Source organism: Thalia democratica, chromosome 7, assembly GCF_965202585.1.
Source record: "Thalia democratica chromosome 7, ktThaDemo2.hap1.1, whole genome shotgun sequence".
Taxonomy (NCBI): Eukaryota; Metazoa; Chordata; class Thaliacea; order Salpida; family Salpidae; genus Thalia; species Thalia democratica.
Window position 1 is genome coordinate 49,320,686 of NC_139171.1, and position 25,024 is coordinate 49,345,709.

Here is a 25,024-nt window from a genome sequence, read left to right on the forward strand (position 1 = left end):
ATGTGAAGGGGGAGATATATTTTTAGTTAATTTTTAAGTTACTGAGAAAATTGACCCTAAAAAATTTGCTGTCCATTCATTATTGTATCGGAAACTTTTTACAAAAAACATAATATCTCAAAAGCTAAATTATATTTTTGAATTCATAAAAACTGACTTGTAGTTTGTACTTAAAGCTTTCATATAAATACCTAAGTCATTTTTAAGGAAAAGTGTTGACCCTCCTATGGCCTTAATTAATAAAAAAATCATAATTTAAATTTGGATATCTAATAAACTATTTAATATTATAAGACTTATTGTTGAATTTTCATAAAATCTTTACAAAGATAAAGTTCATTTTAAAATGTTATTATTAATTAAAAATTTTTGATTTTAATTAATTAATAATAACTGTGAAAGTTTAAAAAATGAAAATACCTCTTGTAAATATCAATGTTACAATTAGTTTTACCTTATTAATGAAAGATTATTTCCTCAGTCTCAACGGTTCTGATTAGATAGGTATGTTTCTGGTTGATGCTGCCTACTCTGACAAAGTTAAAATTTATGTAACTTTAAAACAAGGTTTCTTGGTTTATATGAATGGTTATCAGATAAATTATCAAAAAATATGATTATATTTTAAGACCTATAAGTAAGCTTGGACATTACTCCTTAAGTATTGACAAAATTTGTGTATTGAGTATGAGGTTTTCATCAGTCCAGATTAAGGATAAATCAAATACTTTTATTTTATATAGTATAAAGTTGTTGAGATCAATATTGAAGTGGCTTTTTTAAACAAGAGTGTTGCTGTTTTTAAGTTTTCCAACTGTTTTTTTTTTCTAAAATAGATTATTTGTTTGACTTATATTTATTAGATTAATTATATCTTATAGTAAAAAAGTCAAGTTTACTATTTTTTTATTTTTTTGAGAGAACAGATAATTGACTTTTAATTTTTTTAGTTTAGTTTAGTTTAATTAAAATATATAAAATGGACGGGGTTCCAAGACTTCCCATGCTTAGTTTGAATTTAAAAGAAAATCAGGGGTCTCTGAATGTTGAGTACGTAGGAGGTATGTACATGGAAGTATTTCAGAACAAAATCCATGAAGAACTAGGCAATGTGAGTTGTTTAACACATTTAGTGAAAACCAAAAGAATGTTTAACATGATGTATATCATATATAAATTAAAATTTAATTGTAGTTTAAGTTCAATATTTATTATTATATACTTATTTCTTACTGAACTTTTACAACAGCACATTCGAAACAACTATGGTGATGATCCTGCAAAATATAAAGACTGTATTGCAAATTTTCTGGAGCTGCAAGCATCTGCATACAGTGCAATGGACAACCCAAACTTTGAAGGCAACAGTGTCATTAAAAAGTATTATGGACAATTGCATTGCATGCAAAGTAGATTTCCATTTGAAGGGCCAGGTTCACTGAATGCCTCAATTAGTTGGTGAGATAATTGTAGCTATTAGATTCGATTTCATAAGTTAACACCTTTTATTTTACTTATTATTGTAGCATGTAGGTATTAAAGATTTATTTTATTATTTAAAAGTTTTTTTTAACCCAGTTGATGGAAGAAATGAATGAATTAAAAAAAAACTAAAAACTTTGTTATTGTCTATTTTATTAATTTGCTAAAAAAAATATTTTGTTCGAGAAGATCATTTAAGTTTAATGATATTACTTAAATTCCAAGTTACACTTGAATATTTTTTAATTTCTTGTAAAACTTGTGTTGTTTTCTGCTAACCATTTTTATGTTGATTTGATTATTTTAAACAGGGGAGACGCATTTATAGATTCTGCAGTGACAAAAGAAAGTTTCAAGTTTGAGCAGTCTGCTGTAATATTTAACTTAGGTACATAAGTTTAAAAGCTAAAAGTATTTGCTGATTAAATCAAAGTTTAAATAATTTATTTTTCACAAGTTTCAGAAATAACTTTTTAGATTTTTTTTATGAATGTTTTAGTAGTATTTTTAAACTGTTGTAAATGATTTGTTTATTTCTTACATATATACATTTTGTGCTCCAAAAACTTATTTAATTCAAGTAGTTAGTGCCATATTTAAGTGTTTTTTAGTTAATAAAACAAAACAAAAATTCTAAACTTCTTTAATTAAATAACATTTTTTTGTTGTTTCTATTAAATTTTGTTGCTGTTTAGTTTGAAAAAATTTATAGGCATCAATAAATATATTTATAGTAAAATTTTAGTTCTCTTGTTTTTTCAATAAAAAAAAAAAAAACCAGTTAAAGTTATAAATAAGTTGATATTTTAGCAGTTTAAGAAAAATTCCATTTGAATTTATATGTTTTTTTGTGAGATTTTTTATTCATGTTACTAGCTTAAATTTTTTTATTTAATAACCTCAATTTATAAAGAATATATTAAAACCTCTGAATTTTTTATGAATAATAAGAAGTACTAAAAATTAAGTAATGAAAAATCTTTTTAAGTTTAACAATTATTATTTAAACTCAAATAGTTAAGCTACTTCACAATAAAGTTATTCAAATTTAGAAATAATAAAAAGTTAAATATTGTCTTTTTCATTTCTTATCAAACTATTACAAACAGTTTTGCTTAAACCTTAAATTAGACATGATTTTACTGTAACTATTGTAAATTTTTACAAATAAATTTTGTTTAAATTTAAAACTTTATAAAGTCTTTGGACATTTAGCACCTACAAGTAAAAGATGTTAAGAAATTAACGCTTGTAAAAAAGAATGTATTTTAAATATCAATAAATCAAAACTAAGTTGTAAATTTTCCTGTTTAATCTGAGCAAAGACACTTTAACTCCAACAAACAACAGGAGCGTCGCACTCCATCCTCGGAGCAGTCGACAACAGGATGACTGAGGAGGGAGCCAAAATTTCCTGCGTCCATTTCCAGTGTGCCGCGGGCTTCTTCAAGTATTTGGCTGACAACCTCAACACAACGTTCTCGCCAGACTCGAGTCAGGCCATGCTCAGTTTGTACATAAACGTCATGCTCGTTAGTTTTTAGTTTTGATTATGTATGTTTGAAATAAAAAATATTTTACTTATTATAAGTTAAACTAAAAATACTTGTAAGTAAATTGATCTAAGTTTATTAAATCTTTAAGTAGATGTTTCAATGTTAATACAGTTGGTTCTGACAGGGCCAAGGTCAAGAATGTTTGCTTGAAAAGTCAATGCAAGATAAAAGGTCCGCAACCATCATTGCAAAAATTGCCCAGCAGGTTTGTTTGATATCGTAATATGTATAATATTGTTTAATTGTGATATTTAGATTTGTTTTAATACAATGTTAGAAATGTTTTAGTATGCTTAATGACATTTTCTGATTTTTGTTTTAAATACTATTGTACTAACTATTTTATATGTCTTTTAGTTTTATTCTGAAAAGCTATTGAAAAATATTTTTAAGTTATACTATCTCTTAGTGTTCATCTTATAGTCCTAAAATTATTTTCAAGTTACATTTGTTAAAGCTCGCTTTCAAATAAAGTTTTATTAAAAAAATTTAGATTAAGCAACTTTTTAAAGTGTTTATTTTTCAATTTTAAACATTGTAGTTTAAGTTAATTACTGTCTATCAGGTTGTCTTGTATTTTCAAAATAGTGTGACCAGTCTATCATCAAACGAAACTCGCACAGTCATGGGTAAAGATACTAATACAAAATGGAGTAAAATGCTTTCTTTTAAAGTCAACTATTACTCTTCACTAGTAAAGGTGAGATAACATTATTATTTTTAAGAAATTTCTTTGTAGGATATGATACTGTAATATGCTTATTTTTGACTTTCTTAAATATCATTGTTTGTATATTGAACTTAAAATTTTTTGTAATTTTATATACTCCAATACGAATAGTATTTTTAATATTTTGTATAATTTATAAAAAAAGTAAGAAAATCCCACAAGGAAACAAGTCACGTGAAATAATTTAAACTACAAACATAGCTATTTATAATGTATAATATTATTTTTTAACCTATCTGTTTTTCATAGTACTACCAAGGAACTAGTGTTTGGGACCAAGAGCAGTACGGGTTGGGGCTTGCTTATTTGAACCAGTGCGTTGAACTGCACGAAGCCTCTGTCAAGCTTGTCAAGGGTTTCAAAAGTAAAACTAAAGAAAAAATTGACGCCACCGTCAAATACGCTGGTGAATTACTGCAAAAAAAGTAAGATAATTTTAAGTATTTTGGTCTTTTTATAATTTTGTTCTCAACATATTTTTATTTTAGACTTTGACTAAACTAAATTTTAGACTGTAGCTAAATTTTGTATTATAAAAATGACTGTTATCTGTATTTTTTCAGCTGCACGTTAGGTTTCTGATATAAACACACAGCATAACAAATAAACACAAGAAATAGCTACTTTGTAATTAAGCTTGAAATATTTTTTACTTTTAGTACATCCACTTTTTAGAGTAAAACTTTTTAATAACTGCATACAAGTTTGAAATAAAATAGTTATCAACTTGTAGCTTACATTATTGTTGTGAGAACTTTGTAGTGTTTAAACATGTTGTGATCAAAAAACATAACAGTTTTAAGCTTTACAATTTTTAACTTAACTTTTAGTGTTTGATAGCATAAATTTTTTATGACGTCATCAGTTTTAATGTTTTAGTTGCATCAAGTTATTTTCTAACGTCAAGTCTTTTTTTTAAGGCAGGCCAGCCTCAAAAGAGACAACCAGTTCGTGTATCACGACCGGGTTCCCGAGATGGTCGATGACGTCACGCCCGCGTCACTCGTCAAACCGCTTCCGTTTGATCCGACCGACAAGGTCAACTGCGGCCCCGACCTCTTCTCAAAACTGGTTCCCTTTGAAGCCCACCTGCACGCGTCGTCCTACAGGTGCGATTTTGTTTCAGCTGTTTTTAGATATTTTGAAAACTAAAAGGTTGAAAACTTTCAATTAACGTTTGTTTGAACAATTTATTTTTTTTAATGTTGTTTTTGTTGATTGATTGAACTTCTTCTATTGTGCAAAAACAATGCTTATTTACTTTTTTGAAAAAGAATGAAATAATGAAAAATTGATCAGTTTATGAATACATTTCGTTTTGATACAGATTTTAATTGGCATTTTTTTATTGGGTTGAACTTAGAGTTTAGTTTAAGTTGTATATGAAAAAACAACTTAGTAAGAGTTTTACTATTAGTTTTGTAAATAATGCATATGAATACTAATTTATAATCAATACTTATTTTATTTGTGATAAGTTAGTTTGATAAATAAAGAATTTAAATAAGTATAAATATTATTTTAATTTTTTTAAATATTTGATACTTTTGTTATAAATATTTTGTTTTACTAAGATTTTTAGCTTTGGAGAAACAGATAGTCCAAGTGCTTAAATTTTCAAAACATTCTTTATCTGTTATTAAAAGTCAAAAAATATTTATATATTTGTTTTTATTTTACATGTTAACAAAGATTATACTTATATTAAGCTTAATTAAGTTCTCAGTATTTCTATTTAATAAATTTTTCTCATCAAGTTTAAGTTTTAAAATGTAGCTACTTCGTTTAATTTGACATATTGCACTTTTTAACCTTAACTGTACATTTTGTTCTTAAATGTCATTAAAGATCAATTTACTGATAAAAACTAATAAAACTAAGTATTTAAGAAAACAAATTAAATTTAACACAATAGTAATAATTAACAAATTAAGGCAATCGTTTAATCAGAAATAATATAAATGTAACACAACTTTACTAATCAACTAATTTAAGTTCAACGAATTAAACAAAATGGTCGAATAAACAAATTTCTTTTGTTTACAGAGATCTGGCTTTAAGCTTAAAATGTATATAGCTTCTAAAGTTTTTAGGTGAAATTCATTACGAGCAACTGATATTATTTTGAAGTTATCCACTTTATAGTTTTCGACACACTTATGATTAGTAATCAGGTGTTGGCCAATCGCTGAACTACTATTTAGTTTTTCCAAATCATCAAATTTCTTTTCCTCGTTACATGACTTTATCTTGTTTAAAAGGTTTTTTGGTATGTGTTGGTTAATTCTTGCAATCAAATTGTTACTCGTTCTACCCACGTATGTTTTTTTACATAAACATACAAATTTATAAATTACATTGCTGGTGTTTAGGGTGGGTAATTTATCTTTGTTTTTAATCTGAAACAGTTTATTGGTTGAGTATACTATTCGTAAATTAACAGATCTATAGCCATTTTCTACTACTTTCTTCAAATTATTATGCAAAACTGTATTCTGATTGTATGGCAACTTAAGGTATACCGGACACTTTTTTGGACCAAATTTTATTGACTCAAACCTTGTCTTTGTTTTTTGTATTGTGTTCTTTATTATGTCTAGAGGGTAACCTAAAGTCGCAAAGATTCTTTCCACATTTGATAATTCTGTTTCTAAATATTTTTCAGAACATATTTTCATTGCTCTATATGTAAGGCAACTGATCAGATTTAGTTTTTGTCTCATTGGACTGTATGAGTTATAAGGGACATAGTCCCCACAGAAGGTACTTTTTCTAAAAATGTTCGTATAGAACATTTGATTCTCCCTATTGACTAAATACTGAAGAGCGTGTCCGAAAAGTACTTCTATTTTGTATTTTGTTTGCAAAGATCAATTTATGAAATTTAAATAAATCGAAATATAAAAGTATATAAAGTTGATATTTTTAAATCTGCTTTAAATTGTGAGGTATTTACTCAAAAATAATCTTGAGAAAATGTTAAGTATATACTACATTCTAAATTAAAGTATGATAAACCTAGTTATGGGTTTTAGTTTTTATTTACACATAATTCTAAAAAAAAGATTGTTGGAACATTGTATATAAATAATTTTTATTTTATTAAAGATGAACTTAAGCTACTAAATAAGATCTATTTCTAATAATTTAAAACATTGTTCTAGTAAATGTTTAAATTTTCTATTTGAAAGATAATGTTAAGTATATTTGTTAGTTTTATTTTTCAAATGTTTGAAACCTAAAAAATTAAAAAATACTTTTTGAGGCAATTTAAATCTGCAATAGTTTGTTTGATTAACCATAAATATTTTTTTAAATTTACATATCTTTTCAAGATAAGGTTTTACATTACTTTTTAAGATTACCCTCTTGATAAAAATGTTTTATTCTTTATAAATATGGTCAGATAGGAAATTTAAAAGTTTATTTTACGAAAGTTATACAATTATATATAAGTTATATAACTATATAAAGAAAAATTATAGAAAAAAAAAATTGTTTTTAGTGAAGAGAAAGCGAAATTACTACGTGGAATTATCAGTGAAATTGAAGTAAAAGACCAAGTTTTATTGTTAGTTCACTTTGCTATACATATAAAAGAAAACTTTAATTACTTAATAGTTTTGTTTTGTATTTTTTAAGTAGTAAACGTTTTTTTCATAATTAAACTCACAAAGTCCTATATAATAAAACCTTTTGAATATTCAATACTACTAGTTATTTTAAACCAACAAAAAGTTTAATTAATTAATTCTTATTATCTAAAAGAAACTACCATTTTATACGGGATACAACTGAGGATAAAATTTACTTCAACTTACAAACTGAGTCTCTCAAACTTAGAATTTATATCTGAGCGTTTTCCAAAAATTAATATTCACTGAGACCCAGTTGTCTTATATAAGTCCAAGAAAAAATACTGCTCACTTGCATACAGCCTTATTTATTTTTGCAATAGCTTGTTTAAAAAACTTCAAAGAATGTTTTTTTTATAAAAATAAATCCTTGTTGAAAAAAACTTCAAATAATATTAATTTAAGCAAATAAAATCTTACTTTTATTACATGTCTCCAAAAATTTACATAAACAGTGAATTTTGCTTAATTTCGCTCAATTTAACAAATTTACGTATGCATTTGAACTAGTGTAAGATCAGTTTGAAAATAAACCTATCAGAATAAGCTACCAATATATTTTTTTGACTGCTTAGCTCAACGGTTACTTCGTACAAATCATAGATTATAGGTAATTCTACTACATTTGGGTTCAAACCCAACCGTGGGCGCTTTCTGCCGCACTCATTTTTATTCCTTAAATATTGTGTATAAAAAATGTGATGTTTTAAAAATTTCGATAAAGTTTTTATTTTATACTCATTATATTGTTTAAAGTACTTTCAGAATTTCCTTCAGCTAATAAGTTGAATACAAACTGAATGAACACAAATTCTTATTTTATAACTTTTCTATATATATATAAATTTATGTTCATTCAGTATATATTCAACTTGTTAGCTGAAGAAGAATCTGAAAGTACTTCAAACCAGTGGCCTAGCGTGGTATTTTGGTCAGGGAGTGCGCAAATTTTCTTATCAAGATATCCCCTAAATTAAAACTTTTGTAATTAGCTATAAATAGATCTTTTTATACGTAGTATAATTGAAATAAATTCATTAAATAAAATAAGTTCGAAGTAACTGTTTTAAAAAATACTTATATATTACAAATTTAAACAATTAAAAAAAGTATAAATTTAATTAGAATTACTTATACTTGCACAAATGTAAACTTACTAAATAAAAATTGTTTTTACTACTTACAGTAAAATTTATATCTTTAAAAATGAATATATTCAATAAAACGAAAGTATCTGTTTTATTTCCAAAAAAAATATCAATTTCTTAAATAAACAATACAACAGTGATACCAACACCTCATTGCACATAATTTAAATAGAGTTATACAGAAGTTAAAATAGATCAACATTATAACTGTTATTATAATTTATTACAGTTTTGTAAAATAGTTAAAAGTATTTTTTTAATTTTAATTCATCTGATTGTATTTGTTTAAAATAAAAATCACAAACAAAGGTTATTTCTCATAGGCCAACACGCTTTATCTTGTAAGTTTACAAAAATAAAGATCAGAAAACTAGCAGTAGTCTTAACATTTATTGTACCATAAAAAAAACTTGTAAAATTGTTTAACTTTCCTTTAAGCGTGACGTATTTTTGTAAACTTTTTGTAGAAAAATCTGTCATAAGGTTATACTACTGCGGTGCACTAATTAGTTGCGTATTTTTTGAGTCTAAATTCTTATGAAGTTAATGAAATTATAATTTTTTTCCTTATGGAGTTTTTCATCAACATCGGTGCGCACTTTCGCTTGCGCACCGAATCAGTATATTGGATAATTTCCTTAACTTGTCACTAATTGGTTTTCAAAATTTCGTTTAACTTTTCGAATACTAGATAAACATAGTTGAAAAAAGGAATATTTAAGCAGAAAAAATAAACAATAAAGGATAAAGATATTACATTCTTTTTTTTTACTTCTTTTTTTTTTTTTGGGTAGCACGCATGCGCCAGTGTCCCTCCCCACGCTACGCCCCTGCTTCAAACTATATAATAAGTATAAAGTAAAAACTTTGTCGAAATTTTAAAAATTGAATAGTTTTTATACTTAGTATTCAGATAAAGACAAAAAAATCACTAATAAAAGTTTACATACCTAAGGACGATTTGAGAATTTTAAATATTATAATATGTTATAGTGTTATAATCTTAAAATATATTTATTTCTAATGAATTATGATTTAACTTAAAATTTGTTGTTTTTTTATTATGACCAAAAAAAAAAACATCGGCGAAAGTCATCAGAGCCAAAACCGAATTTTAACTTTTGGTGAGACAAACTCAAGATAAGTATACATTTTCATCATACCACTTGGATCATCAGACCCCAAGCTCTTGGTAGACTAAGACTTAACTTTCGTTTCTATTGAAACTAATCAGTCAGTCGCCAACACTTGTTATTACTAGTTTATACATATATTTAAATTAATTGTGGTCTTATGATATTTTTTTATGTCTACTTGTTATCAATGTTTTATGTAATCAATATTTTCTAATAAAATAAATTTTATGAATAAAATTGCTCCCTTTTTGTGTGCAAATCTACCATTCGTATATATAGTTTTTAAATCAAGCATCACTTACTAATTTTTTTTTTGATATATAGTATTTTTTACTTGATTTAAATGTAGTATACTTTATTAGTTGGTAAACTTATAGAATCTTGTGTTTATCTGAAAAAAATGTTTTAGTTGTGTCTTTTAGTTTTTGCAATAAATTATTTGCTGCAGTAAATAAAATACATGTTTTAATAAAAAAGTTATTATTTATTTAGTCAACTAAACAACTATTTTACAAATGTCTTTGTGGATGTATTAAAATTAAAACAGTCTTACTTAAACTTTATGGTTCTTTTTAACTAACTCCAATTGTCTAGTCCAGTGGTATTTTAACTACACAAATGGAATATACTTTTCTGAGCACGGACAGTTAAGTGAGGTGAAATATGTTTTTAAATGACGCGTGTTTAGTTATTCAGAAAAAGCTGAGTCTTACATAAATAAACAGTTTTCAACCTGTTATTTATGTATATGTGTGTAGAAAATAATGTTATTATATAAACTAAATCACCTTCCACAGAGCCCAATTTAAGGCCTTTTGAATAATTATGTGTATATATTATTACGACGCTCAAATATACGCTATTATAAGAAATGGTTATTCATAACAGTTTAAACATTTTGTAGTCTAACATTGTGCACATAAGTTATTTTTAAATAATTTACTGCATAAAAGCTTTTGAAAAAGGTGAAGACCTCAGGTCTAGTCTTAAGTAAACAAAATTTAGATAAATTTATTTTTGTCTAAACAACATTTATCACTTACTTACAACACTTATCACAGTGAGTACAAACAGTCTATGGATCTTGATCTGAACAAGATACTGGATCCAAACTTGCAGAACGGCTTGGATGAGATTCTGATTGAGCACTGCGCTTCGTTGAGCGTTGATAGCACGCCCATAAAGAAGCTGTCCGGTGCCATGAAAGGTTTGATGTTTAACACTAAAAATTTGCTGTTTTGTTCAGTTTACTTGTTTTTTTAAAACAGTTAATAGTTAAAGTTTTTTGAAAGTAATAGCAAACATAGTGACTAAATTATTTTGTTTGTTTATTAAATATTACTATTAAACTTTATTATTACTAATTAAAGTAAGTATAAGTTAGATTGTTATCTTGTACCAATTTGTATTGTTACTTGAAAGTTTTTTATTCTAGAAAATTTTGTAGTTTTAAATACACATTTTAAATTTTGTATGTTTTATGTCCAATGTACATATTACAAATACTAGTTAATGATATAAAAATCATGTGTACTTATGTTCAATGACGGGTGTATATGTCTAGCTTATTTATGTTTTTGGTCTTCACTTACAACTTTAGACATGCATCAATACATACCTAAGAGGTGCGTTCAAACTTTTTTTTAGGATATTTTGTAAAACGAACCAGGCTCGCCATAAAACCTTGAATTCGAAAAAACCTGGAATTTGACAATTTAGGCAAAAAGTCTTGGAAAACATGGAATTTAGAAACTTTGAAAGAAAACTGAAAAAAAAAACACATTTTACATAAAACAAAGGATTATATACGAAAAATATATCAAATTCAATAACTGTATAAATATTAGAAAAAGTTTAATTTAATATGACACAAGTTTAAAGTAGCATTACAGTATATTTTTTATTTATTTTTTCTTAGACAGATTTTTACTTTAAGTTTAATGTAATACTAAAAATCAATAAAAAAGTAGCTTGTACTTTTAAAAACCTAGAAGATATTTAGAAAACTTAGAAAAATTTTTGAAAAACTTATAAGCCTTGCAAACTAAATTAAGTAAACAAAATGCGGTCATAACACAGTTTATGCAAATATAACACAACTAATTTTCAAAAGAGTATATTAACTTTGAAATGAAAAGAATATACTATATTTTTACTAAACATAATTGTATATTAACTATCATTTTTTTATTTAAGTAAAATTTTCCACAAAACTGTAAGGTATGACTAGGCTCAAGATGCCTTATCGATGTTCGTACTACAATTAAAAAAAAAGCTCAATTAGTTTTGTTGGTCATGGAATAAAGTTTAATTTACAAAGTTAAAAAATCAAAATACCAGAAGCAAGTAAATAGTTTTAATAATGTAGGACAACTTTTTTTTGTTTAAACTTAGTTTTTTTCTAGATCTATCAAACATTTTTATTGATGTTGATTCCAAAATAAAAGATTTGAGTGAAATCGTTGATAAAGAAGACATTGAACATTCTTCCTTTGAAGTAAGAGCAACTTATTTTTTTAAAGCTTGGAAAATAGATTATAGTATTTAAGTGAAGCTTAAGTTTGTTTAATTTAATAGTTTTGTGACTATAGGAGTTGAATACTCATTTTTGTTTCTATTCACTTTATAATTTCTTTAATTTTATGGCTTCGTAAATTTAAAGTATTTATGTACAATTTCATATTTATTATTATCATTTTAAAAGTAATCTATTTTTTACAAAGTGCTTTGATAGTTAGCCAAAATATCATATCATGTTTTAAAACTATTGTAAAAGAATTTTAATTTTCAAATGCCATTTAAGTTTATGTACTTTTTGCTGTAATTATATTTATACATTTATAATGGATATTTTAAAGTACACACAATGAAATATAACAGTCTTCTCTATCAAAAATGCAACCCATTTTGTATAGTAATTCTTTTTTTTTACTTTATATAGTTTATTTTCCATTAGTGTTTTTATATGCATTCGCATTTAAATATTTCACAAATTTCACAGTTTTCTTTCAGTTTTTCATACACTTGTTTAAGTTGTAAAAAACAGTATTAACACGTAAAATTCGTTCAATTATTTAAGAGCTTCACTGCTTAACAGAAATCTTACAAAGGCAAACAAAAAATAAGAAATCAGTCGGAATACAACGAATATAAAGACCGGCTAGATGCTTGTAAAGGGGTTCTTGAGCAGGTGAATTAATTTACAATAATATACAAAGTGCCACCTGTGATAGATAACAATTTTTATCTTGAAACGATTGTCTCATTTTCCATTTGCAAAATTACATTTAAGTAAAGTTTTATTTATTATAGAATGTACTTCCATTTTTTAGTTTTATTTTCTTTTTTTGATCTTACAACAAGATGTTGGAAAAATTGTTTTTTGTTTTTTATTCCCTAACTGTTAATATTTTTCTAATTATAAAGGCTTCGCAAATGAACTCAGATCTCCACACGGCAACTTCAATACACATAAACAACTTAAGAGTAGTTGAAAGTGGATTGGAGAGCGTGAAGGAATTTATAAAATTTATTCCGTCTATTAATGAATTGTTATTAAACCCGAAAGAAGACTTGGAGACTATTAACACAATGCGAAAGTTGTGTGAAAAGGTTGATTTTAAATATTTTTGTTTAAATAGTTAAGCTAATAGTTTGAACGTGATATTAAATTAGTTATGATGTCAGTTTAAGTTAAAATATACTCAATTTAGAGAGCTCATTTATATAACACATATTTTTAGTTAGTAATTTGTTTGTTTTGATCATGTTTCAAACTTGTTAATCACAAATAGACTAAGTTAAAGTTGATAACATTATTTTTTAATGTTGTGTGAACCACATACTTTATATTCTGCATGCGTTATTTAAGTTTAAGCATTCTTAGAAGTTGTATAATTTTTTTTTTAATTAAAAAACAAGTGTGTATATACAGATAAATGAGATGGAGGCGCAACGTTCGTCACTCGTCACTCAATTACGTAATCAATTGGACGAAGATGACGTCACCGCAACGCTGATGACGAAAATCGGCGTCGACGCTGAGGTTGGAATTCGTTTTGTTAGATTTATTTTAGAATCAATGAAACTTTATCATTTATTACTTAAAAGAAGAGTTTAATACCATTAAACTTTTTTAGACGTGTAACTACATAGACACACAAGCACAAAACGATAGTGAAAACCGACTTGCTGATTATTTACTTATATCTAGTGTTTTAAATGAAATAAACATGATTTTAAATAAAAAACTATGTCTTGCCTTACAGTTTTGCAAGTTTTAAGTTAGTTTAGCACCTAAATGCCAAAGAGCATCCACCATTTTTATTTATTATAGTTAGAATTTTTTTGAAGCATTTTAGTTTTTATAATTGTCTCCTTGTTGCTGTTATCTAACAGATAAGTTAATACTTCTATTGTTTAAGAATTCCATAAAAAGATTTGAACTATATTTTTGACTAAAAAGGCTATCGTAAAAATTTTTTTTTGTATAAAATAATCATTACTTGCAGTCTGTTAAAAATAATAGTATGTACATTCTTATTAAAAATAAAACAGTACTTAAAGTCCCACGGAGCTTTTTGAAATGTCCAAAAGTATTAGATTGCTAATATGTTTGTTAAAAGAGGTTATAAGTTTGCAGCAATACAACAACTACATCATATTATCAATCTAATGTTAATGAACACTTCAGAATGTCATTATTTTAACAAAGAGAAGCGTGTGAGTTCAAAAAGCAAATTATTGATAATTGAAAATAGTTTTTCATGTAAATGTTTAATTTAAGTTGTTTTTGAAAATGAAAAGTCAAGTGGTTTTAAAGTTACATGGCAGACTACTTAGATATTTTTAAATTTCATATGAAGAAAGAAAGTTAAATCATTTAAGTCTAAAAGCTAAAACTGTTCAAAGAAGCACATTCAAAGCAACAAAGTCCTTGTCTCAGCTTGGGCTATTTTTTAGTATTTTTAACTTAAATTTGTTCTTAGTTCATCAACTAGGTAACCCTGCAACTTATTAGAGTTTCTACTTTAGAACGACTTCCTTTTAACTAAGTTTAAGTATTCAGGTAATACAATTAATGATTTAATTTTAGATGTATAGTGTTTACAGTGACATAACACGCCAACACCACATCAAGGCAAAAATAACTTGTTTTTGTCAGAGATTTAACTATTTTACATGAGTTTAAGCTTGCTGTAAAACGTAAAATAAAAATTAATTTTGTTGTATTAACTTTGTATGTTTATCTTTAAAAGATGGGAAAATTAAACCAGCCACTGTTAAAACAGCACACAGCTTACTTTCAATACAAAACAAACCAAAAGTCTTTCGCCTTTGAACGCCTATAATTATTTTTTAATTTAATATTTTTACAAAAGGATTTGTTCGAGGAATCGCTGAGAAAGCACGACGCCACCCTCGGCTACATCAGGCAGAACCTGAGCGCCCAAGACAACATTTTCAACGCCGTCACCGAAACCAACATAAAGTACAACAAGATTAAAAGGGGCGTGAATGAGCAACTGCAAGAGTGAGTTCGGATTATCTTGATATGTATGATGTCAAGTGTAGTTGATAGGGACTGCCTTTTAAAATAAAGAATTGGACGGTTTGTAAAAATTTCATAAAACAATTTATGGTGATGACGATTTATGTATTTGAATAATCAAGATGAAAAATGTTTTAAGTAAACATAAAATCTAAATTTAAGTGTTTTGTGTAGAGTTAAACAGCTTTTTCAATGGTTTTCACCATAACTCGTTCATTAACTCAATCATTTCTCAATTATATATGTAAAACAGAATGCAAACACAAACGAACCACCTGATAGTTTCGTGCACTCAGCACCAGAAAGCAATTGTGAGGTGCAACGAGGGAGTGAGCTTCTTCAACGACCTCATGGTGAAAGTTGATGAAGTTTCCGCTAAGCTGACTGAAGAAATAAAGTTGAACAAAGATTTTCGAAACAAGTTTGTATTTTTGTATTATCATAAACTTGTCTTTCGTGATTAAATGCTTTGAAAGTTATTTTGAATTTGATGCTTTTAAATTATTTAAAAGTTGCATTGTTTTTTAAAATTGTAAAAATGTTAAATAGAACTGTTTAGAAAAAAACGATTATAAGTTTTTTTTTAATATCATTTAACTATTTTTCAGCTCTAAGACAAATTGAAATGAATTCATATTATAATATTAGCTGTATAATTAAATTTGCTTGTTTTTGCTACAAATATTTGTCTATAAAACTTTGTTTAAAAATTTTTCATTATTTTAATAAACATTTTTCAAAAAAAAAATCTTCAACCTCAAATAAAAATACTTAATTACATTTAGGATATCCTTAAAGTTTAAAATAAAAACAAAAAAATTAACATGATAATTTTAGGTAAAATACTGAAATTTACCCCATAAATTTAATCAGAATCCAGCCTCCATCGCGGCCAAACGCGCCAAAACCTTCACTTCAGGGAGGTTACAAAGATCCGAAACTTGCAGCCACGGGAATGCCCCTGACAGAAGAAGAGCTTGCCGCGTTGAATCTGGACGATGACGATTTCGACTTCACCGACCCGGGATTTTTGAAGTTCATGCAAGAAAGTGGCGGTTTTGATGGTTAGTATTTATGATATAAACGTTGAAGTTTTTATAGCTTTTCATGCTTCATAGAACTGTAACAAAGAGTTAGTATAGAAACGTCGTTATTTGTAATAAGTTAAGTACAGTAACCTGTCACTAAGGTACGCACTCTCAACACAGCGCAAAAGTACGTACCCAACCGGCAGTGTGTACCTAGGAAGTTTTGGTCATTATGTATCTCAATTAAACCTAATACAAACGTGTTAAAAGCCACTAAAGTTTACATATTTCACAGATGATTATTACACCAAAAACTTTCATCATAATAACAAAACTTATTTGTTGAAGTTATTAGAATTGTGGAGTATTTATTTATGTATGTTTTAGAAGACTCTAGTTTCAATAGTCAATATTAGCAGTAATGGAAAGAGTGCTTAAGAAAGAGTGCTTAAAGTATTTATTAATTTTAAAAAATTTACTTTTTACTTAATTTGTTTATATATATTTATCATGTTACCACAGTCTCAGGTCACCTAGGCTAATCAGGATTTTTCAGGCTAGCTAAAATTTTTGAAAAACTCAGGTAATATTTATTATATTTTTCAAAAACTCATGCTAGTTTTTTTCTTTAATTTTAATGAAACACACAAACATTCTTAAATCCTTTGATTTATTTTCTTTTTAACATTTATTTTTGTTCATTTTATAATATTTTAGCTCATTTATGATCGAAAATTTCTTCTTTTCACTAACACACCTTAAAAAAGTTTGTTAATATTTATATAAACAACCAATAATCCAAGTTGACTAAAAAGATAAATTGCATTTTGAATAAAGCGTTTTTTGGCTAAAAAGGGCGTTCCCAACCGCAGTGCATACCAAAGAAATGCGCACCTAAGCGACAGGTTAATGTACTTAAATGTTTTTACTGTGAAAGGTTTGTTAAGTTTTTAAAATTTGCTATAACAATATAAATAAAGGTTAGACTATTTAAGCTAGATACTAAAAGTTAGTTTTTATATGTTCGAAACCTGAAGATTTTTTTTGTATTGAAATAAGTGCAAATTTTAATTTACTTCTTGTTTTTGTTTTGGACTATATACTTTTATAAACTGTTACTCTTTTTTTTTGCAGGCATGGGTGGTATTCCAAATACTAATAATAATGCGCCTGTCTACAAAAACCTACCAACTTCACTACCTTCCCAGCAAATAAACATTCGAAACACCTTGAACCACCCTCGCGTCCCCATGGCAACGCCATACCGACCACCCAACATGATTCCTCAGCCCCGGAACGCCTTGCCCCAAGTCTACCCACCGCAGATGATGGCCGACAAGCCCCAACCCCACCCTCCCGCGTCGAGCACCCCCACTGCCGCATACCAACCCAGGTTCCAGACGTCTTCGACGTCAAACCAACAGAGGCCTCGTTTTAACCAATCACCTTACGCTTCACCGAATCACCAAAATCAGCAGTACGTTTCCCAGTCGCCAACCCCGATGCAGCAAAGTCAAGCGCCAAGGCAACCGTCTAATGCGATTCCCAAACAACCGTTTCTGCCCCAAGTTACGCAGCCTGGTAACGCGGCTGGATATTCGAACACCGTTCAAGGTCAGCAAAGCAGTGTTTCCTCCTTAAACAATATGCGACCTTACCAATCTCAGCCTAATATCTGGCAACAAATTCATCCTAATGTTCGGCCGCAGCTTCAGCCTAATATTCAACCAAATGTTAGATCACCCCAACAACACATGACAAACAGTATGAACAATCAAATGCCTGTCCAACCTAACTTACATCAGCTTCGTAATAATGTTGTTCCAAGTATTCCCAGGCAAAACATACAACCAAATCAACCAAATGGTCAAAATACACCATCAAATCAACCAAATGGTCGAAACACACAACCGAATCAACCAAATGGTCGAAATATACCACCAAATCAGCCACATGGTTCAAATGTACCACAAAATCAACATCATGGGCAAAACCTACCACCGACTCAGCAAACCAGCAAGCAAATGCTACCTCCTCGCCTACAATCAAACTCAGTTCAGCCAAACCCTTACTTCATGCCTTCAAGTTACGTTCAGCCGAACGTCATGCCAAGGCCGCAGCAAAACCAGCCACAGAATCCGCCTCGGATGCGACATCAATTCTCTGCGCAGCCGTTTCAAAACCAGAACATTTATCAGCAACAGATGCACACTTCACCTTTGAGTCAAAACATTATAGGCAACAATAACCAACAGCTGCAAAACAACCAACAGTTAGACCCATCTTCCGGTGTCATGCAGCGCGCAGTGGCACCTTTTCCGGGCCAAAACGTGCAACCTGTTCAAATGAATCAACCATTCTCACCTCAAAGACCTCCAGCAAATTTTGCAAACTTGAGTACGCCGCAAAGTCAACAACGACCCAATAACATGATGCCTTCAAACAACTACAGAAACCCTTTACCGTCGAACAGTCGGCCGCTCCAACACCACACGAGTTTGAACGGGAGTTTTCAAAATCAAACGCGTTTAAACCGACCTTTTTTCAATCAAAGTCTACCAAACCAAGCATTCCGGCAACAGCAACCTGCTAATGCTCAAGTTAGAAGCCAGTCGGCTCTTCACCCTCAACTCAGGAACCAAGCACCTCAGATCAATACTCAGGTTGCAAATAATGTGCAGCAAAACTACCAACAGAGCAACCAATGTTTGACAAATCCACAATTTGTGAACCAGCAGCAGCCAGCCGTCACTCAGCAACAACAACAGCAACAACAACAACAGCAGCAACATCAACAACAACATCAACAGCAAAACTATAATCCAAACCCTCATCCCAAACAAAACGCTCAGAACAACGACTTGATGACCGGAGCGCCGCTTTCAAACAGCAAGATGCCGTCCCCGTTGGTTCCCACCACTGCTGTGAAGAGCGACGAGGCAGTGGAAGTGAAGCGGGTCAAGAAGAAGGCGAGCGACGACCTGGCGGGACTTTACTGCGATCCAGTCGGTTCACCAGCAGCAGAAAGTTGCAACAAACAGCAGAATGTAAAGCAGGTTTGTGGAGAGTTTTTTTTAATAATATTTGTGTAGTATCGTTGTTAAAACAAGTGAAGTGTTTCAAAGAAATGCATTGGCTGTAAGTCAAAAATGCTGTCGATATATTATTAATATGATTTACTTTTTTGAGTTTTTTAAAATATAGTAATGTATTTGATATTTTAGTTTTATATATCATTTGTGCTATAAAAAAGTAAATAAGCTTTTATTTTTATGGAAAGTATCTTGTGCATGCCTTTTGTAATTATATTTTTAACAACATTGAAAACTTAGTGTAAGATTCTTACGACCAACTTTTTAGAATATTATACAACAGATCCAAGTAGTAGAATGGTATAATAATGAATGGTTTGTAACCGTTATGTATTCACTTTGCTGTAATCAAAAATATATTCGTGATTAAAAATTTGTAATGTTGTAGTTAAATAACCTTAAACTTGATAGATAAATTACTTAGTAAATTAGTTGCACTATTAGTCATTGATAATATCGTTATCAAAGTTGTTTTAAATCATACTGAGTTTCTTACAACAACAGGTTACAGCTTCGAAACCCGATGAAAGCAGCGCTAAAGTCTTACACACGCCACGCAACTTCAACGCGCAAGAGATAAAGGAAGATGTTGAAAATTTTAACCGCATGATGTCCTCGCTGACACAAAAACAAGACGGGAAGCACAGTAAGCTTGATAGGTAGTTTTTGTTGTTTGCGTAGTAAAAAGTTTCTTGGAATTCTTTATTAAATCATTGCTTAATCTTAAAAGAAACGAAACACTAACACTTTGTTTATTTTAATTAAACTCATTCTGTTACCACTCTCATTTTAACAAACATATTTTTTCTTACAAATTTTAACTAGTTTTTAATAAATAATTTTTTTATTAAACTACTTGCTAAATAACTAAAATGAATATTGCTGCTATGTATACATATATATTTAATAAGGTGTGAGCAAATAATTTCCAATATTTAAAATGAATTGTAAAAAAAAATTCGAAGTTTCTTAAGTTACAGTTTTTTTTTATCATGCACATTTTACGTGTCTAACTTTTTGAGAGGATTTAATATAGCTTACATGCTAAATATTAACTATCATGGTTTAGTTTAGTTCATAACAGCACTGGTTATACATTTTTTATGCCAATATTATATACGTTTAATTTAATATTATAAATTTAAAGTGATTGGAAAGAACTGAAAGCGACGCAAGAAAGAATTTCAAGGCAAAACACGACAGCAGTCGGGAAAATATCATCTTTCAAAAACAATTATCAAGACATATTGCCATATGACAAGCATCGTGTTGTGTTGGACAGTAAAGATGATTACATCAATGCCAGCCACCTGAAATCCAACTACAAATATTGCCCAAATTTTATAAGTACTTTTAAGTTTTTATTTTGTTTCACAAAGTTTTTTTGCACTCTTAATCTTCAAAAGCTAAATTATAAAAAAAAAAGTTATCAACTTGAGAATTTTTTTTTAAGTTTTTTATGCTCTCTACCTTCTAATGAAAAAAAAAATTACAAGTTTTTTATTTATAAATTTTACTTTATAAAATTTATTTTTTGTAATAATTTAACTTCAATCAAATACAATTGTTTTCAACTTTATAAAAAGTTGATAATTTTATTCCTTCAAACGACAGCAACTCAAACGCCAATGAACGGTAGTGCTTGCAACGATTTCTGGCTGATGATGTTCCAACAACAATCGGTATTACTTGTCACTATACTGTCCAACAACGAAATTACTGAGGTTTGTTAATAAAAATACTATCTATAATAAAAACAGTTTATTAACTATTAATAGATTATTTACGTTTTTTGGGTAATTTTCCATTTAACTAAAATTTAAGTTTTTGTTTTACTTAAGTTTCCTTGTTTGGTATATCGTAGATAGCATTATCATACTTTTAACTCTACTAATAAGTACTTATCAGCATAATTAAAAAGTTTCAAAATAGTGTAAAATGCATCAGTTTTATAAGTTGTTTTTACTGTAAATAGCTTTAGTTTAATTATTATAAACTTTTCTATTCTTTATTAAAAAGTCCGACTACACTTTTTAGCCGTCATTTTCAAAAATTCAACTCAACATTTGCATTGACAAATTTTTATACAGAAAGGGCTTCAGTTCTGGCCGGACCACGGAAGCCAGATGTATGGACAGATGACGGTGACGTGCACCAAGAGCAGCACTTTGGAGTTTCACAATGAGCGAACGTTCACACTGCAGTGCAGCAAGAAAGTTTCCAGTGTGCCCAGAATCGTCACTCAGTTGCATTTCACCGAGTGGCCGGATAAGTCAGTTTGTTTTTATTAATAATGTTTACAATTGCTGAACTGAGTTTTGATTATTTTCAAAAACTTAATGTTTTCATAGTTTTTTAGTCTTAGTTCAAGTTCTAATTTTCGGAAGTTTTGCACTTAGACAAAAGTGGTTGAAAATAGATTAATTACTGTCGTTAAGGTTGAAGCTAATCGAAATGAAAGCCTTTTAAACTTGTCGAATTGAAAATTTATTCCAAAAAAAAACTAGTGTTAAGTTAAAAGTAAAGTTTAAGTTTATGTAAAATTATATGTTATAGCAAAGTTAATCGTACAAACAGCGGGTCACTGCCAGATGTGGGTTTACTGACTGAACTGAAAAGTAGAGTGCACCACTATCACCAGCAGCAGGGCAAACTGCAGTGGCCCATCACCGTACTGTGCAAGTTTGTTTTTGTAAAAAAATAACATTAGTGTTGAGTCGTCTTAATTTTTTTTTATTTGCACATAGATATTTGCTATCAAAATGTATTAAAAATTGTGATGGGTATAAAAACTGTTTAAACATGTGCGGTTCACTTTGAATAAATTAAGATCAGGGGTGTTTCATACCTACAAATTACAAAGAATCGTTTATTCACAGATGAAAAAATAGCCGGCTAGGTTTTAGAACTTTTTCAAACAGATTTAACAGATTTAAGCAGGTTTAGATAAAAAATTAATCAAATTTTAGCAACTTTTCTGTTTATAAGTTTTGTTTTGAAAAATAATTTTAGCAGGTTTATTAGAAAATCTTTGTGATCGAATTGTCATACTATATGTTTATATATTCATATTATAACAAATTAATTGTCAAGTTTGAACATTTTTTTGAAATGTTTACAGAACAGTTATTATATAGTATTGAATTTTTAGTTATATGTTTTTTTGTTAATACCCTTTTCACTACAGTCAAAATTACTGTAAGGTGTGATATTAAATTTTATTTAGTTAAAATTTAAGTGATTATTTTAATTATATGGAAATTACTTAAACAACTAAGGGTGTTAATGCTATTTTTATCAAAAAAAAGTTGAAATTTTTTTTTGTCTGAATATTGAGTAATCAAATAGAAACTTTTCTTCTTTATTTTTAGTTCTTGTGGTCACCATTCTTTCCAACTTATATAATATTTAAAATCCGGTCTTGCATTGTCCTTTCTAGCTGTTTCTTGGTACTTAAAACTATATATTTTTCACAATGTTGTCAGTATTTCTTAACTAGAAAAAAATAGTTTTTGTTTTACTTAAAATATAGTTTTATTTTAATCTTTGTTGTTACTTTTTACAGTTAACTAAATAAAATTAAGTATTTTACATTTAATTGCTCTAATTTTTTTCAAAAATTTTTTTTGGAAAAAACATTCTACAATACGTGTAGTTTAAATAAATTTACTACAATAACAAACTTTTAAATGTTAAAGTTTATAAGCTTACGCTTTTTTGTGTAAAATAATTTAGTGTTTCAAATAGTTATTAAACTAAATATTTGCACAGCAACGGAATAGGTAGAAGTGGTACGTTCTGTGCAGTTTATTCGTCGTTACAGCAGGTCGACTGCGGCAACTTTCCTAATGTCATTTCAACTGTCAACCAGTTGCGTCTATACAGAAAGCAAATTGTGCAACACAAGGTATAAAAATATTTACATGCAGTTTTTTATTAGTGTTCTTTTCTTTTTTAAATGGCGTTTTTTATTACGGTTTCTATTTGGTATTTAAAGTTAGTGTTTTTAATAAAGTTCCCCGGTAAAAAACGTTATGTCAAATATTAAAAATGAATCATATTTTTGCATAAAACTGCAAAAGTTTTTACTCTGGAAAAAAGCTTATAAATATAAAACTTGTTCGTCAAATATGTTGGTGTGAGTATTGTTTAAAGTTTAACAAAAATAAAGCAAACAAATAAAACTAAAAGTGCATGTTGATGAGATTTTAGATTTTAATAATACAATATTTATGAACAATTTAAAGATACTGTTGCTTGAATAATATTATAACTATTTTTAACAGAGTCAATTCAAATTCGTTCTGGATGTGTTGCATAAATACGCGAATGATATTATGCTGAAACACGGGATTGTAGTTGAAAATCCGCTACCACAAGTAGTGTTACCCGTAGACAGCAAAACTAAGGTGATTTTTTACAACTTTTTAAAATGTTTATGTTAGTTTTTAGCCTAAAGAAAAGTTTTTTTTGTTTATGAGGTGATTTGTCCGTTTTATTAGGTACTATATCTTTAAGTTTTTACAATTACTAAGTTTATTTTTATTTGAATCTGTTTACTTTTTTATTCAGACGGAAACAAATAATAATGATATTTTCGATGTTTTCAACTCGACGACGGGAGTTTTTAGTGAAATCAGCAAAACAGTTGATAAAATGACACACAATTTTAAACCGGAATCTCCAAAACCACTACTAACTGAAGTTTTATGATCTTTAAATTATAGTCGCTACTAAATCTATCTTTTAGACACTTTTTTTTTCAAACAAAGGTTAAATTTTTTAACAAACGAGCAAACTTCGTATATTCTATTGAATAAGTAATTATAGCTGTAAAATTCTGAAACACAATTACAACAGTCAAATCTAGGTACTCTTGTAAATTACATTAACATTTCTGTTTTAATTTATTAAATTTTTCTTAATATGAATGGTTTACAAACAGGTGCAATCAGACATCGTTTCTCCCACCGAATCCACCCTGCAGTCCCCGCCCGTCTCCATCCCGCAACCCTCATCCGTGTTCGACGACTTCCCCATCTCCCCCGACACTTTCGAGATAGGGGAAGCTTCGAGAAGAAAGAAGAAGTTCACCAAAGGCGAGTTTCTCAATCACGAAGCTGATAACGACGACCTGTTCACAGATCTCGACGTTCATTGGGCCATCAAGAAGTAGTTTTTCGTTGAAGTAAAGATTTGGCAAGTTGTCGCTTTTTTAATAATTTGTTTTTTTTTTTATTCCTAAAGAAATTGTTTGAGTTACACCATTTTTATTAGTTTTCTGCCGTACACCATGTCTAGCAAAAGACCTTATTTCCGTTGCAATACTTCGTTGTTTTTTTTTGTTAAAATAACTTTTTATTTGTGTATACTTGTTTTTTATTTCTTTGCTTACTCTTTAAAAAAATCAGATAAAAGTTTAGTTTAAAAAATAGTTTGAGATTCGTTTTATTTATTTTGTTTTGTATTTTACTCTTGTTTAATAATGCATTATTTTCAGAGACGTTTAGAAATTTTTTAATTTAAACACGTTTTATACGATTAAACTTGAAGTTTTTTATGAAAGTATACAAACAGTAATTTTTATCAGCTTGGACTCTATATACTTTATGCTTTGCATACTATCAAGTAGTCATGTCACAAGATTGTCTGTTTTTTCTAATAAA

The 25,024-nt window shown here is 28.4% G+C and overlaps 1 protein-coding gene across 2 annotated transcripts; it reads left to right on the forward strand.

The window, feature by feature from the left end:
- Window positions 1–956: 956 nt before the first annotated feature.
- On the forward strand, window positions 957–25,024 carry LOC145841034 (tyrosine-protein phosphatase non-receptor type 23-like). Of its 2 annotated transcripts, none has more exons than XM_082948390.1 (27): window positions 957–1,111; window positions 1,250–1,458; window positions 1,794–1,870; window positions 2,833–3,014; window positions 3,163–3,243; window positions 3,604–3,738; window positions 4,018–4,193; window positions 4,689–4,877; window positions 7,274–7,339; window positions 10,749–10,894; window positions 12,093–12,184; window positions 12,785–12,877; window positions 13,114–13,299; window positions 13,622–13,732; window positions 15,069–15,220; window positions 15,492–15,659; window positions 16,112–16,302; window positions 17,401–19,322; window positions 19,863–20,017; window positions 20,506–20,705; window positions 20,973–21,082; window positions 21,449–21,630; window positions 21,915–22,040; window positions 23,130–23,265; window positions 23,645–23,767; window positions 23,931–24,062; window positions 24,304–25,024. In XM_082948390.1, the coding sequence occupies exons 1-27, from the start codon at window positions 980–982 to the stop codon at window positions 24,532–24,534; spliced, it is 5,703 nt and encodes a 1,900-aa protein (XP_082804516.1). In that variant the 5' UTR covers window positions 957–979; the 3' UTR covers window positions 24,535–25,024. The 2 variants fall into 2 exon arrangements, with proteins under 2 accessions (XP_082804516.1, XP_082804517.1); XM_082948391.1 differs by having other exon boundaries at window positions 21,936–22,040.